The 17742-nt window shown below is 42.7% G+C and overlaps 1 protein-coding gene across 8 annotated transcripts in view; it reads right to left on the reverse strand.

Annotated features, from left to right (window-relative positions):
• Positions 1–688: 688 nt before the first annotated feature.
• LOC148031946 (GPI transamidase component PIG-S-like protein) overlaps positions 689–17742 on the reverse strand; it is a 59857-nt gene continuing 42803 nt past the window's right edge. Inside the window, exons 9-14 of one of the 8 annotated variants that reach the window (XR_015691546.1) lie at positions 2281–2362; positions 2047–2094; positions 1897–1969; positions 1589–1692; positions 1278–1486; positions 689–1146 (exon numbers count right to left, since the gene is read on the reverse strand). Coding sequence is in view for 5 of the 8 variants with exons in the window: in XM_087682536.1 (XP_087538662.1) it covers positions 1373–1486; positions 1589–1692; positions 1897–1969; positions 2047–2094; positions 2281–2362 (421 nt within the window). In the remaining 3 variants the exon portion in view is untranslated. Of the gene's footprint in view, positions 1155–1277; positions 1487–1588; positions 1693–1896; positions 1970–2046; positions 2095–2280; positions 2363–17742 lie in introns of all 8 variants that reach the window. The other 7 variants (XM_087682536.1, XM_087682534.1, XM_087682531.1 and 4 more) reach the window with 7 other exon arrangements.

Genomic DNA, 17742 nt, shown 5'->3' on the forward strand with positions numbered 1-17742 from the left:
AATAGCCTACGTAGTTACAACCTCACTTGAACTATCAGAAAATGATTGAGCCTCATTTTGTTCTTTGAAAATATGGTTTTTGCCAAATCCATGACGACAATTGGCAAAGTGAAAGAGTAAAGTGGACCATGAACAACGAAACCAGATAGAATCACATGTGCTAATATGGAGAGCTGAGACAAACATATAGTGTGTGTGTGTATGGCACTGTGCAAGACTAAAGACGTTCGAAGGAGAGCCCTCAGGATCGTTTTTCACGGCACAGGAGAGGCCATCATAGTGCAACGCCAAACTAATCGTTTGGGCACAGATAGAGGCCCAGCGTGTGGTTATGAGGATGTCTAGGTAGTCATTCCTATCTCATCTTTGGTCAGCCCTTGAATAGGATTGCCACACTAGAATTCTCACAATCAGAGTGTGTACTGAGGGCAATGTCACAGAGAGGAGCTGATAAATAGCATCACTGCTTGGTTTCTTTGGTTACTAAATATATACACTCCAGAGACTCTTAAGATTTGGACAAAAATTGAACACGATCTCCATGAGTGGTGGCAGAGACTACGAGATGGGTTGGAGACTACAAGGAGGACTGGCAATTTTCTTAGGATCTGGGGTTCCAGCCCTTTCGCCCATTTTTAGCCACACATGATCTGGCTTCATAAACCTGCTGATTGGTTATTCATTAATGCCGCCTTGTAAAACAGTGCCTTTTTTGTTCTATATTTGTTATTTTTGGGAAGTCCCTTACAGACTAAAATTGGAACTTTTTGCCTTCGACTATCTGTGCCAAGTGGACTTCTTAATAAAATCACCCTTTTGTCTGGAAAACAAAAAGGAAGGAGACCCAAATTAAGGAAACTCATTTTAGAAAAAGTTTTATACAAGGACCCATATTGTCTAGTCATTTAGAAAGACATGCCACCTATTTTCCAACCAAGAGCTCTTTGACCAAAAAACTGACAAAGATAACTGAGCTTCTCTCATCAACGAGCTTTTCCACAAATATGCCCATGAAAATTTATGGCTTCTGGTTTCCATTCCCAAATTCACCACATCCGTGTTGGGCTATGCTAGCACTGGCTGAATCTGCCGCTGGTGTCTAAAGCCCATCAACAAGCTTTTCATCTCCGCAACATGATGCTTTTACTGCACTACTTTAAGCACCAACCCGATTCATGCAAATAAACCACAAGAAAAGATCCAAACATAAGCTACCAAGCATACTGGCATAACAAGCATGAATGTGAATTCTTGATTATCCAAACCATATAGCCTACCTTGCAATCATCTGGCTATTTTCAAATATAAGAGGTCAGTGAGACGTACAAAATTACCAAAGATACATATGGTCTACCCTTGATTCAACATAACACTAAGTGTCGGTAGTGTGAACACAAAGCTGGAAGCTTTGGTGTTCTCTTTTGTATCTCCTGATCTCCTTCACTGCTGCAAGAATGGTGTGCAGCAGCACTGGCACAAAAAATGGCTGTTGGATGCCCACATCAATTAATGAGTTACAGTAATGCTTGCTTTCTAGTCAATGCTCTCAAAAGATGGCATGATTGTCAACACAGATGATCATGGTTACCGTGTAGATAGCAAAATGATGCTCCAAAGGTAAATAAAGCAATGACATTATAGATGGTTGGAAAAAGGCCTCTTCAGCCAAAGCTCTGGCCTTTTGAGCAGCATCTAGAAAAACAAAGATCAGAAAAGGTTAACTACAGCTCCAACTTTACCTTCAATTTGTCCTTTGCAAGAAACACCATTTTCATAAAAGCTTACAGACTGAAATATGAGCTGTCAACTTACAGGTGTGCACTGTGAATGCCAAAAATGCACATCTCAGGGCACACATGCAGTCAAACCAAAAAGATGTGCTGAAAAAGGGTAGACCTGCGGCCATGGTGTAGGAACCCTGTGATGCATTCCCCTCAGCTGCTGTGGCAGCTAGCAGCGAGCTCCTAACCTGCAATACAAGCCAATATTCCAAGAGTGTACCATTCTGCTTGTCAATAACCTAAACATCTGAAGCTTGTGGGATACCTGATCGCCAATTTCTTCCATAATCACCATGTTAGGAAGGGATTGCACCTGCATACATAGTTTGATCAATAGCACTTACCATCTGTTCTAGGTTAGATGGTAAAAAAGAGCAAATCTACCAAGAGTGATCAGAATAGCATGCCAAAAAGCATGCTCGGAACTGTCTAAGCAAGATTACTTTAAAATATCGTAAAACTTTAGAGTAAAAGCCAACTTGTAAAGATTTGAAATCACCAAGCGAGAAAGGGATCTTAATGTCGACGCAAATGAAACCACATCAGCTGCTGCCCGTCTACGTAGCATTACATCCAGCTCCCTACGATACCATGAACAGCTGTCTGTCAGCTCGCAATTGATGCAATGAATCAACACTACATGCAGAATCAAATTTCTACGAGTGTTTAGCATATGGAGTTCAACAGTTTCAAGAGGTGTATCTATGGGGAGATGCAGATTCTGGGAATTGCGCTCTCTTACCAAAGACTTCAAGACTAAGCCATATGTAGACTGCAAGAATGCATGAAATGTAGACACAATGAAACCTCCTTCCACTTAGACTAAAAATAGAGCTTACTCGGTCCATACTAAAAAAAAAAGGCTCACTCAACACAACCATTTGTTTACAATTGCAAAAGCTCTATCATACTGTTCAGCTGAAAATTTTGCATATGGCCTTATGGTCGTTCGATGGCGACCCATGCAAAAACAAGCTGTACCTTCTCCTAGTATAACCTTGATACAGGAGGTAACAGTTCTTATTTTAAGTTGACATCCTTCTAAATATGATGGCTTGAGTATCTCCGAATCACCAAAATCATGTTATGTCCACTCTTAATGCACATTGAAGGACCTACTCTCATCTTAAAAAATACATATGCCATGCAGGTTCCTCATCAGTTCATGACCAACGTGACATGATCGCTGCATTATTCCAAAAAATCTGCAATCCAGATTGACCAATCATATCTTGTGAGAGCTCCCAGGCAACAGCAGAAAAAGGCATTACACTCATCAAAGATGGCATCAGATGCTTCATTCTGATTCTACTTGAATCTCCAGACAATTACACATGAACCCTTTAAGAAGCAAACCTTGGTCTCTAGGTGTGAACTTGCCACATATTGGGACTATGAGGCAATCCTGATCATGATGCACCAATTGCCTAAATGGCACAAAAGCAAAGATGACTGTTAAAAGCCATGAATTGGCTAGTCTCATCATTGAGCCCCTCTAAGATTATATGGATTGCCCAATGAAATAATCAATGAACATGATCCTAAGTCCCTTAGCCAATTGTAGTTAATGGACTTCCAAAAACTAGGGATCTACTTATCTACATCCTGCTCGGAACACATTAATACTGATACATAGACCAAAAGAACAAAATCAAAACATGGAGGGCCTGTTACATGCATGTCTCCGGTCATCAATCGAAGGAGTACTATCTTCCACAGCATATAACACTACTAAGTAGTTGGCTTCATGATACAACAAGTTCATGCTTGTCTACTCTTATGAGCCACAATCTGTCAGACTGAAGTGGTGCGGAAGCATATGACCAAGGCAAAGAGTGAACAGAGAGAGAAGAAAAGAGAGAGAGAGAGTGGAACACAAAAAATCTGCAATGAAGAATGCTGTATAAGGAAGCTGATATATACACGGGCGCAGGGTGTATGTCTGCATATGTCTCCACCTCGAAGATCTCACAATCTGTGAACCTCGAGGCAATCTCCACGATCAGCAATCTGGAAACCTGTGATCCGAATGACCGAATTGTGTGGAGGTTAGGTAGAATAAATAGCCCAAAAGAAATGCCATTAATAATGCAGGTCGGCTGCATTAAATGCAGCCAACTGCACAAAATCTGACTGACTGCACCTACTGTGCAATGTGGCACCTGTGCTGACTGCCGCCTGCTGACATCACCTGTGTGGCCAGACTGCTACGTGTCCTGCCTGCTGCGACTGCAAAAAACTGCTCACAAATGTAGCTGTCTATCTAGGGAATGCCAATCTCTAACACCCCCTCTCAAATCCTGGATAGGGCAGAAGGCTAAGGGATATGGAGTGCTGTCGAAGTAAAGCCTGAGGAAACGCCTTTGTAAACAAGTCTACAAGATTGTCCTCTATCTTGCAGTAGACCATATTAACAGTCTCATCCAAACGCTTGTCCCGAATGAAATGGTACTAAATCTCGATGTGCTTCATCCGAGCATGAAACATAGGGTACCTGGCCAAGGCAAGGTAACTCTCATTATCACACTAAAGAACAGTAGGACAAGTCTGTGGGCAGCCAAGCTCCTCCAAGAGCCTGCGAAGCCACACTGTCTCACATGTGGTAGAAGACACCGCCCGATACTCCACCTCAATCTAGGATATGATAACTGTGGGTTGCTTCTTCCTATTCCATGAAATAGCACCAAAACCCAAGGTAAATCAATAACCTGTCATGGACCTCTGATGATCCACATCGTCAACCCAATCGGAATCGCTCCATCTTGTAAGTACCAAGTCTACATCACCTGTACTTGTTGTATAATAGATCCCAAGATTAGGGGTCCCCCGAAGGAACCTCAAAATCCTCTGAGGAGCAGCCTGCCAATGCACCATCTCGGATCCACTCATGAACCCTGCCAGCACACCTACAACATGACATAAGTCAACATGAGTATTGAGAAGCCAGATTAAGGAACCAACCAACTACTTGTAACGAGTAGCATCCGCCAAAGGAGAATCGGAATGAGTTTAGCCTTCCAGTTTGGATCCGTGGGATCATAATAGACTTACATCCCTCCATCTCTCACGTAGTCAAAAGCTCCAGCACATACCGTTGTTGGGAAATAAAAATCCCCCTCGGAGTCTGATAGATCTCATGACCTAGAAGTCCCATATTCATCATCTCAAACTTCTCATGAAGCGCTGCCTTCGCCTACTTAACCATCTGGGCATGGTCACCTATCACAATCAAGTCGTCCACATAAAGGACAAACAACACACGACCTCCACCTTATGTGTGAGCATAAAGCTGGGATTCGGCCTTGGAACATCAATACCCCAATCTCTCTTGGAGAAACAAATCAATCTTCTCATTCCAAGCACAGAGAGCTTGCTTAAGACCATAGAGAGCCTTCCTCAACATGTACACCTTACCATCAAAAGAACCAAAGCTTGGAGGCTAATCAACATAGATCTCCTCCAACTCCCCATTCAAGAAGGCAGACTTCATATCCAGCTAATCGACCGGCCATCTCGTATAGCTAGCCCAGGCAAGAACTGCACGAATAGTAGCCATCTGAGCCATCTGAGTTGTAGGGGCAAAAGTATCATGGAAATCAATGCATGGGCATTGTGCAAAACCTTTAGCAATAAGACAAGCCTTGTGCTTGTCCAGTGTGTGCCATCATTGCGGTACTTGGTCTTGAAGACCCATTCGACTCTAATTACCTTCTTATGAGCTGGCTTAGGCACAAGGTACCAAGTGCCATTTCTCTCAATCGACTCTACCTCCTGCTCCATCACGGGCCACCAATGATCATGCTCTAAAGCCTCCTTCACTAAGGTGGGCTCACGATCTTCCATGGCATGAATCATCAAACAGTAATTAGTGTACGCAAGCTCAGTGTGGTGTGCCTAGTTTCTCCGAGAACGCCGCGAGCCATCTTGTGGTTGCCACTCCTCAAGGACCCCCTCAATCCCTGCAACACGAAGAGTATCACGTGCCCAACGAGGAGGAGACCGGATCTCTCCTCGTCACTCTCCATCTGCTCAAGTCTCGAGAAGGTCCATCGACTGCTGCGGCTCAACCAGTTAGTTTGGTGGCTAAGAAATAAGCTCCTCATCCAAAGAAGAATCCTCAAGAGGCATGGGCTCCAGAGGAATAGTCACTGGCATTCAACTATCTCCGGAATCTTCAAGAACGGGGTGCTCTTCACCCCCCTTTGAGACTGGAACTTCCATGAACCAAACATTACAGCTCATATAGATATCCCGGTTAATAGGATCATACAATCAGTAACCTTGAGACTATGAGCCATAGCCCACAAACACCTATCTTTTAGAAGCCACATCAAACTTATCACACTGGTTTTCGGGATGTGAATATAGGCATCACACCCAAAGATCCTAAAATAAGAAACATCTGGCTTAGACCCAAAATACACCTCATAAGGGGTCATACCAACAACGAAAGTAGGGGATCAATTAAGAATGTGCACTACAATAGTCACAACCTCAACCCATAGACACTAAGGTGTCTGTCGATGCTCCTCCAATATGCCATTCTCCAAAGGGGTGTTTGTGTTGACAGACTCCTAGTGGATACCATGATCTACACAAAAACGAGCAAGCTCATTAGAAACAAAATCTCCGCCCTTATCCAATCATAAGGTATTCAGTTTCTGGCCCAATCAGTTCTCCTCAAAGAGCAATCAATCCATGAAGTTGGAAAAAGCCTCCGACTTTAGCTTCAAAAAATAAGCCCATGTCATTTTACTATAATCATCCACAATTAGCATAAAATACAAGCTCCCTTTAAGGAACTCTCTCCTCATTGGTCCACAAAGATTAGTAGAAACAAGCTCAAGGGTGATGAAGACCACCTCGAAGCCTTGTTGGGAATAGCATCACGAGTTTGCTTCCCAAAAATGTAGGAGACACACGGCTACTAGCTCACCACAATATCCAACAAACCTCAAACAAGCTGTCCCTTAGACACCTTCCGTCGGTAATCATAGTTAAGGTGGCCAAATCGAGCATGCCAAAGCTCGAACTGTGTCTAAGAGATAAAAAGAAGAGAAGTCAAGGCAAAAGAAAACCACAACTTATAAACTCCATTCTCCTCATAACCTGAGCCAAGGACCTATCACAATCCACAATCAAGAATCCAAAAGGAATCCACATCAAACTCGACCAAGAGGCTGAGGGCACGAATCTTGTGTACCAAAAGCAGATGATATCGCAAGGCCGGCACACTAAGCACCTCAAATGTATGGACACCACCCTACCCATCTAGAATAAGATGCATGTTACCCCGTCCCTAAATAGGGATAGAAGAACTAACACCAATGGAATCTGGCCATGTGAAGGCCGCAGATGAGCAACAATTGCTATAGAAAAAGTCATGTGTCATGAGGAACGACTGTCAAAAATCCACTCCTGATTGTATGGGGTTGTCAACCCAGCATCAAGGGCCTTCAAGCTCGATGTCTCAACCATCTCCAAGTGGAGGAAAGCAGTTGATGAGGGAGCAGCTACCGCTACAGAATCCTTCAAAGATTTCTCCTTCTTCTCCTTTTCCTTCTTCTTCTTTTTCTTCTTCTCCTTGTCAAGTCAATCCTTCTTCCGGTGACATGTCTTGCCACACAGATGTGACAAGTGGACTCCTTTTCCTTGTCCTTTTTTTATTTGTCCTCCTCCTTTTTATCCTTTCCCTTCTTACCAATGCCTTCGATGTAGAAGCATTGGTCCCTTTCAACTACTCCTCTCGGTCCAACACCATGAAAACCAACTCCTCCGGACGAAGAGTCTTCGATCGCCCTCAGGCAATCAAGGCAAAATAAAAACCACTAAAACAAGGCGATAACTAGAAAAGAAGAGTTATCGCCATGTCTTCAGAAGTAATCATCTTCCCTGCATTTTGTACATGCATCTAAAGCTACCTTAGCTTGTTAATATTCTCCCGCATAGAAGATGCCTTGTTGATACTCATAGTCCTCATCTACACTTCCAAAGAAACTTGTTTCATGACAGTCATACGATTGTACATCTGATCAAGCTCCAGCCATATCTCCCAAGACACAGTCAAATGCTCTATATGAGAGATCACAGCTATAGTGCATGACAGAAATAAAAACGAGCGAATGTGAGCATTTAGTTTATTCCAATGTGCTTTAGCCTTTGCCAACTCCAACACTATCACTTGTAGAGACTCTGGTCTTGTCTCACGAAGAACAATGGATAGCCTTTGTAACAAGCTTTGCCAAATTATAGGACTCCAAAATGGCAAGCATCATAACACGCCACATGTGGTAGTTCTCGCCATCGAGCTTTTAATCAGATGTAAGAGCCGGTAACATGGGCACCTTTTGATCCATAATCGCCTGAAACTCTATCTTGGCCTCAAAAGACATCTTCACCTTAAATGCTTGCACCAAACACAAAAAGAAGCCCCCTCTTAACTCTGTATGCAGGCTGCTAGGACTCTTCGCCACTCATCCCGCTCCTCCTTCACCCGCCGGAGGCAATGAAAAGGTAAAATCTGCACTTAAAGGCCCAAAGCGTAACCTTCTTCTTTCTCAAACAGCAAAAATCAGCAGTAGCTTCAACAATTTGTGCTCCTTTCTCTCACTCCCATGCTTGCCTCTGCCTTATTCTGATACACAGCCCTCCTGCTCACCCTTGAACACTGAAAACGCAGCCTTCTGTCGTGTTGAAATCTCCTCTTCAGGTAGGTACCCCTAGGCACCCTTAGTCAGTCCTTCAGGTAGGTCCACCCTTAGTCAGTCCTTCATGTTGGACTGGAAGGCCACAGCTTAGAGAGTTTGAGTTCGAACAGGGGCGTATGAGTATGACGGCTGGAGAGAGTGTGAGCAGAGTGAAAGTACGAGAAGATAAGAGTGTACCAACAATGTGATGGTACATAAAGAATAAAATGTATTTATACTTAGGGCACGTAAAGGGTGCTTCACATGTACAATGTGTGTGTACTATATACACGGAGGTTACCGGGCCTTTATATCCATATACACGGAGGTTACCGGGCCTTTATATTCCAACAACCTTCCACTTAAAGGTCCGATATGAACCTCTAGCTAACCAACTCCCACTAGTCGAATGCAATGCTCGTGTTGAGCTCTGCTTAGACTTTTAGTGAGAACATCTGCAGGGTTATCTTGTGTTTTAATCTTGGTCAATGTGATTTGACCATCTTCTAGAATCTGTCTGATGAAGTGATATCGCACATCTATATGCTTTGTGCCTGAATGATACATGGCATTCTTAGCCAGATACACTGCACTCTGGCTATCACATCCCAAAACTTCAATACCCATAGACATGCCGAGATCATCTGCAAGTCTGCTCAACCATATAGCTTCCTTAGAAGCTTCAGTAGCTGATATGTATTCAGCTTCAGTGGTACTCAGTGCAACAATGTTTTGCAACCTGGAACACCAAAAAACAGCCCCACCAGCAACTGTAAAGACATACCTACTGGTGGACCTACGAGTGTCCAAGTCACCTGCCATGTCTGCATCACAATAACCCTGCAAACTAAGTGCACCCTGCCCATAGCAAATACTTTTTCTTTGTGTACCCTTAAGATATTGAAGAATACACTTGACATCCTCCCAATGTGCTTTGCCAGGATTTGACATAAACCTGCTAACAACTCCCACTGCATGAGCAATGTCTGGACGAGTAGCAACCATAGCATACATAATAGAGCCACAAGCTAATGCATAAGGAACTCCCTTCATAGCATTTGCTTCCACATCATCTTTCGGGCTGTTGGCTTTGCTAAGCTTGAGATAAGGAGGTAAGGGTACCCCAAACTTAGCTTTAACCATGGTAAACCTGTCCAATATCTTTTCAATGTACTTTTCTTGAGATAAAAACAGCAATTTCTGCATTCTATCTCTACGAACCCTCATGCCCAAAATATGCTCTGCATTCCCCAAATCTTTCATGGAGAAAGCTGATTTCAGCTGATTTTTGAGAGCACCCAAGCTAGTCTTTCTTTTCCTAGCTAGTAACATATCATCCACATATAAAACAAGTATTATGGGGCTGCCATCTGTATCCCTTTTCATGTACAAGCAATGATCTGCATGGCTGCGTGTAAAGTCATGAGATAGCATAAAAGTATCAAACTTTTTGTACCACTGCCGTGGTGCTTGCTTCAGCCCATACAGGCTGCGTTTTAGCTTACACACCATCTATTCTTTTCCAGGAACTACAAAGCTCTCGGGCTGTTTCATGTAGATTTCCTCATCAATGTCACCATGCAAGAAAGCTGTTTTTACATCCATTTGATATAGCTCTAAATCCAAAACAGCAGTAAGAGCAAAAATCACACGTAAAGTGGTCATCTTTACAACAGGTGAGAAGCCCTCTTGGAAAATAATTCCTTCCTTTCGTGCATAACCTTTGGCAACAAACCTTGCCTTGTACTTGGGTTTCCCATCAACTGTCTTGACTTTGTATACCCATTTGTTTGGAAGTGGCTTTCTTTCCTTTGGTAATGACACAAGATCCCAAGTATCATTTGCATATAGAGATTTAATCTCTTCCTGCATAGCTAGCTCCCACTTACTGCTGAACTCACATGACTTGGCCTCTTTGTATGTAAGAGGCTCACCCTCATCTGTAAGCATTACATAATGCAAAGAGGGGTCAAACCTATGTGGTTGCCTTCTTACGCGTGTAGACATGCGTACCCAATGATCAACATTGTCAAGAATTGGGTCTACATCAGGAGGTATATTATTTTCAGCATTCATTTGCTGTTGTAGACTATTTTCAGCATGCTGTTCATGCTGTACAGCACCTTCATTTTCATTTCCAGCACCTGCATTTTCATAATCAGCAAGCCTATCTTGCTGTCCATGACCTCCTTGTGCTTCTATTTGCTATCCATCATCATCTGGCTCAAAAGTAACCCGCTGATCATCAGTTTCAGCCTGTGGTACAGCACCTTGAGGCTCATTTTCTGAAGTTATGGGTGGCTGTAAACTCTGAAATTTCACCTTTTTCAGATCTTCATTAGAGGCTAAAGAGCCTTTCAGCAATTTTGCCTCGTTAAACACAACATTACGGCTGCGAATAATTTTCTTGGACTGAGATAACCACACTCTGTAGCCAAATTCACCCTCATCACCATAGCCCATGAAAATGCCTTTGGTGGATTTTGGGTCAAGTTTGTTCCTTAGCTCATCCCGAACATGTACAAAAGCATCACAGCCAAATATACGTAGATGGTGATATGAGGCCGATTTGCCAGACCAAACCTCCTCAGGAATGCCGTTATTTAAGGACCTATTTGGAGAACGGTTGCAAATGTGAACCGCGGTTTTGAGTGCCTCTCCCCAAAATGCATGAGGGAGATTGGCAATGGACAGCATGCACCGCACTCTTTCACATAAAGTCCTGTTATATCTTTCAGCCACTCATTTGAAGGACTATAAGGGGTTGTAATCTCCCTCTTAATACCATGTAAGTCACAAAATGACTTAAATTCAGTCGATGTGAACTCACCCCCATTATCAGTTCTCAAGCATTTCAGCTTTCTATCTATCTGAGTGGTCATAAATGCATGAAAAGTTTTAAAAACAGCAAACACTTCACTTTTCTTTTTCAGCAAGTACACCCAAATCTTCTTGGAACAATCATCAATAAAAGAGATAAAATATGCAGCACCACCCAATGATTTCATGGGCATACTACATACATCAGAATGCACTAAGTCCAAGACATTGGACTTACGAGAGACACCAGGGTAAAAGGATTTTTTTATTTGCTTTCCAAACTGACACTCATTACAAAAATCAAGTTTAGAGCCTTTTCCATCAACCCTCTTCAAAGAGGTAAGAACATCAAGTCCTTTTTGGCTCATATGGCCTAATCTCTTATGCCATAACTCCAAGTGGCTGCAAATTTCAGCAACTGCAAGAAACTTGCCATTCAAGGCTATGCAAACAATACAATGTGCCCTTCTTGGTTCCTTTTGCAATCAGCATGGAACCCTTTTTTACTTTCCACAAACCACCACCAAACAATGTGGTGTAGCCATGCAAGTCAAGCTGACCAACAGATAGTAAACTCTTTTTAATGCCAGGCACATATCTGACATCTTTCAATACAAGTTCTTGACCATTGTCTAAAGACAAGTGTACAGTGCCAATCCTATCAATGCTACAAGCATGGTTATTTCCAAGGTACACCTTTCCATAACTGCCTGCATTAAACATAGCAAAACACTCCAAGCAAGGAGTTACATGGAAAGAGGCACCAGAGTCTACAATCCAAGTCTGAGTGACACCATCATCAACTAACAAGAGTGCATCAATCACATCAGCCTTGGTAATCTGCATATCCTGCATGTGATATACAAGGGCATCATAATCAATTGCACATAATACATCAGCCTCTATATCTGAAAGCTCCTCTATGACCACACTGGAGGCCACATTGGCCTTTTCTTTGCCTTTGGATGTCTCCAATGCATCTGTCTTTTCTTCCTTCTTCTTTTTATCTCCTGCATTCTTCTTTCTCTCTTGTTCCTTCTCGTAGTACCTACAGTCAGGTTTCTTGTGGCCCTTCCGACCACAATGATAGCAAGTGATGTCACTCTTATCCTTTCCTTTACTCTTGCTCCTGTTTCTCTACCCTGCATATGCATTTTTCTTTTCAGCCCTGCCTCTTACATTATAAGCTGAGTTGCTGCCTTCTCCACTAGACATACGCCTAATTTCTTCATTCAAGATAGAACTCCTCACCCCATCATATGAGAGCTTGGGGTTATTGTTGAGTGAAACCACCAAGGTTTCCCACGAGTTTGGCAGTGTCATGATCAAAAAGATCGCCCTCAACTTATCATCAAAGTCCAAGTTTGCATCTCTGAGCTGATTTAGAATCCCTGTAAGTGCACTCAAGTGCTCAACTGCAGGCTTTGACTCATCCAGTCGCATATTCACCAACTTGCGCATTAAATCCACCTCATTAACAGGTGTGGTGATTTCATAAGTAGTTTTCAGCTTCTCCCATATTGCATAACCTGTGTCTAAACCCTTAAATGTCTGTCAGAATGTCATCAATGACACCCATCTTTATGTAAGCCACAGCCTTTTTATTCACTCTGGCCCAATCTGCATCAAACATTAGTGCACGCACTTATCTTCCTGCAAAGCATCCTCACAATCCTTCAAGAACAAAATGCCCTGCATACGGTCTTTCCAAAGGTCAAATCCATGACCATCAAACCGTTTAATCTCCATCAAACTCTTGATGTCTGAACTGGAAGAAGTTGAAGCCATTTTATCATGAACACAAGAGTAAATGCACTAATCTACGGAAGCACAAGCCGAACCAGTAAAATACCCTGCTGTTTTTCCTCAACCAGAAATGAATCTCTGCTGTTTATACATTAACCACCCACTGCACGGGCAAAAAATGCGGAAATTTACCAAATTCTGCGCAAATCCCCAAAATTTCAAGTCCAAAATTGCATGAATGTCAGCCAATTTGACCCAGCTGAGTAAAGCTTTGCCAATACATTAAAAGCCCCAAATTTCCGGGATCCAATGTCAGGAATTTTACCCAAGAAAGGTAAAATTTCGACAAAATTTGCAAAATCCCCAATTTAATTGAGGTCACTGCACGCGATATCTGCAATTTCTGACTCAAAAGTCATTGACAGGCATGAATGATGCTAAATCTGGGAAAATCCCCAAATTCTATGGCCCGATTTGCACAGATTTTGAAGCTGTGCCTCTGGTGTGTGAACACCCACCAAGACTAATGAGGGGATTAGAGAAAATTTGGTTTGTTTTGAAAAAAAAAAAAAACACGAAGGAACTAACGGGGGGGGGTTCTGTTGAACCCCGTCGCGTCACGTCTGCCCGCCGAAATTGCCCGCCTCGTCACATCTGACTGACGCATCACGTACTACCCGCCAAGATGCCGCCTATTGTTGGACTTGGGGAAGGGGTCTGTTGACCCAATGTCGACCTGCCACACGTTATGCCGTGTATGTCTGGTGCAAACTGGTCATGCTTATTCAGCAACGTGATCGCCCGACTCCATTCTCGTCACGAACTCCAGCCGAGCTGGACACGAACTCTAGCCGACTGCACGCCTGTCGCGAGCACCCGCATGACCTAATGATCTTGTATCGTAAGCTCTGATACCAATTGTTGGACTGGAAGGCCACAGCTTAGAGAGTTTGAGTTCGAATAGGAGCATATGAGTATGACGGTTGGAGAGAGTGTGAGCAGAGTGAAAGTACGAGAAGATAAGAGTGTACCAACAATCTGTTGGTACACAAAGAATAAAATGTATTTATACTTGGGGCACGTAAAGGGTATGTTCACATGTACAATGTGCGTGTACTATATACACGAAGGTTACCGGGCCTTTATATCCCAACACTTCAATCCTCTCATACCATGTTAGCGTGAAGTGGTGTGGAAGCATATGAACAAGGCAAAGAGTAAACAAAGAGAGAAGAGAGAGAGAGAGAGAGAGAGAGAGAGAGAGAGAGAGAGAGAGACACACACACAATGGAACATTGAAAATCTGCAATGAAGAATGCTATATAAGGAAGCAGATATGTACACGGGCGCAGAGTGTATGTTTGCGTATGTCTCCATCTTGAAGATCTTACAATCTATGAACCGTGAGGCAATCTCCATGATCAACAATCTAGAAACCAAGAATGCCGATCTCTAACACAATCACCGATTGCCATTGGACTCAAGCAAGTTAAAATGCAGTCCATAGTCAACTTCTTGCATGATATCCGAGAGATGTTAACATTTGCAATAAATAGCATAAAAACAGCCTAGATTGAGTTGCATATTATGTCAACCAGCATGGCACTCCTCAAGAGCTTAGGAAGGCATGCGAGTGTATGCAAAGCACCATGTTTCCATGTAAGTCGTTTGAAGATTCTTGGCATAAAATGAGCAAACAGCGTCAATCAAGAAAGTTCCACGCGTGGGGGATAATACCCTATATGTTCCACTTGAACCCAAATCTGTTCTCCACTATAGGACTAACTTGGCCACTTATCTTATATATCTAGTCAAGTGAAAACACAAGCCAAAGACAAAGGCAACATGGAAGTTGGTTGGCTCACTCAGGACTTGCTTGTTGACTTCATTGCTAGTAATATCGTTGAGGATAGCAATCATTCTTAAGGCGGAAACATTACATGCTTCGACAACCAAGATGAGCGCTTGAAGCATCGGTCACAACCTTGGGTCAGTAAATGATAAAGCCAACCTTAGGCTAGTGGTTCAATGGCACCACCATTCAGCATAACTTGCAAAAACGCATCAGCACTAATAATGTAAACAAATAAGACATAAGTGCTCCAAAGCCCATTGTGTGCATGAGTTCCACAAGGAAAGACCAGTCCAGGTAGTCAAACACTTTTTCCAAATCTAGTTTAACCAAGACCACCTCCTGATTGGAATACTTTCCATAATCAATAGCCATATGCACATTCAACAAATTGTGCAAAATATTTCTCCCCTTGATGATTCCATACTAATAGGGATGCGCAATGCCAAGGAGGTGCCTATGGAGAAGATTAGCCATTGCCTTCAAGAAGTTTTTATAGTAGCATAAGTCTCAAAGAACTCATTAGTGAATCCCAATTAGGACTTTTATCCATGGGCAAGTGTAGCAATACATCCATAACCTCACCCTCCCCAATATCAGCCTCTAGGGAAACCCAAATGTCATGCGGAATTTGATCTCTAACCAAGAAATAAAGAACCAAATGGGCATGCAAAATCTGCTCAAAAGGTGCCTTGGTGGACCCAAGAAGCTCTAGAAAATAACTTCGAAACATATGCACAATGGTCTATGGATCTATAACCATTTGACATTTTGCATGGTCCAACCATGTTTTCTTGAGCAAGAGATGTATGTAAGCTTCGAAAGTATTTATGAGACTGACAAGAATTACCTTGCGAATTCTCAATCGGGTTTGCAATTTAACCTGCTGATAAGATCTCAACTGAAATTGTTTAATAAGAGCAAACAACTCCCCTACCAATGAAAGCAAAAAAGTATCATCTTGAGGATTGAGTGTAAAGAATGAACCAAGGCTAGTAATTTCTCTACAACCTACAAAGACTACCTACAAAGAGAAGCATGATAAATGTTGTATTGGAAGGCAACCCTCTGCACATTATAAAATCAATTGTTCAAAAGAGTGACTACCCTCAAACAGGAAGCCAATCAAGAATCTCTCAAGCAATTACCCCATAAAACCATCAGAAACCTTATATTTCAGGCAAGGCGAGTTGAAGTGTAATGGTAGCTTGCCTAGAATTTGAGCAAAAGGAGCAACGGGTTATGCGAGCATCAAAACTGCAGGAGAAGTGATCTAACAAAGCATATTATTACACCACTCTAACAAGGGTGATACTTATTTGTTGTTTCCTAGCTAGTGTTTCCTTTTAATTTATATTTTCTTTACTCCACTAGGGAGACATGACAGTTCCTTGAACTTCAAACGTGTCTCTTTTTGTCTCATAGACTGATATGGCCTCTTGTAGACGTTAATCTCTCTCTCTCTCTCTCTCTCTCTCTCTCTCTCTCTTTTTTCGTAAAACTCTCTCTCTCTCTCTCTCTCTCTCTCTCTCTCTCTCTCTCTCTCTCTCTCTCTGTGAAGTTTGAAAGAATAAATTTAAATATTCACAAAAGGGCCTTCCAGCCAACCAAGCACACTCAAAGACAACACATGGAGCCAAAAGGCTGCAAAAAACACACAGCCATAAGAATCAAAGAAGGGGATCACAAAGTGGACACAACCAGGGTGGTGTGGATGATATCCATTCATGAAGCAGCCACCCCTCTTAAGGATCACACGAGCCAAAACCATGGAAGTAATTTGCCATAATAACAATCCTTAAACGCGGCCCATATGACCATGCATACATGAGACCGAATCAAAAATGAATGCTCTCTCTCTCTCTCTCTCTCTCTCTCTCTCTCTCTCTCTCTCTCTCTCTCTCTCTCTCTCTCGTGAAGATAATTGAATTAGATAGTGAATATTTACATCAGACCATCAGGTCAACATTCTGTCTATAGCAATTATTTTCTATTACATCAGACCAAGAGGTTAGCATACTCTGTCTCTCGCACTCTTTGTGTAACTACGTAACTAATATTTACATGAGGCCTGCAGGCTATCAGAACAGCTAGAACAACCTATTACATGAATAGTTCTATCAGATCACACAGGAGTAGTTGGAGTGGAGCGAACAATCGCCATCCAGGGAGCAATAATATCCGGAAGAACCAAGTCCGCTGACATCATAGAGGAGATTTGCCATAACACTATTCCTCACACACGGGCCACATGCCCATGGATGCCCGATGCTGAATCAAAAATAAAGGCATTGCGAGTACGCCATATATGCCATAGGGCTGTCCATCTAAGGAAATGAAATAGGCAGGAACAATCTGAACTTAAAGAGGGCATAGAGGACATATCTCCCATAATCCACGAACAAATTGATAGGCGGTGCTAAGTCACCGAAGACCAGACACGGGAAATGAAATTCCACATCTGTAATGCAACAGGGCAGGAGACAAAGAGGTGAAGCAATGTCTCATCACACCCAGTGCAGAAAACACAACGTCCAACAGAGATCTTTCGGGTGCGGAGCATTTCGCCCGTTGGAAGCCCCCCAATGAGCAGCCGCCACATGAACAATTTTCCTTGATAAGGGACCTTAGACTTCCAAAGCTGGATAAATCTTTCCCGCCACTTCTAATTATTGTCCCTACGATGCCATAATCTATTCACTTTCCCCATGACCCATCTCTTGGCATCCACCATCTGATGATATATCTGATTAGCTGACCTTTTCCCAAAATCATCTGGAAGCACAAACATCCAATCACGCCAAGGATCCAATGGCTGTAATACAGGCAAAGGAAAAAATCTCTGAAGACTGTCCTG

The sequence above is a fragment of the Lygodium microphyllum genome, chromosome 8 (assembly GCF_053477565.2).
Source record: "Lygodium microphyllum isolate KBCC chromosome 8, Lygodium_microphyllum_v1.1.10, whole genome shotgun sequence".
In the NCBI taxonomy this organism is placed as follows: domain Eukaryota; kingdom Viridiplantae; phylum Streptophyta; class Polypodiopsida; order Schizaeales; family Lygodiaceae; genus Lygodium; species Lygodium microphyllum.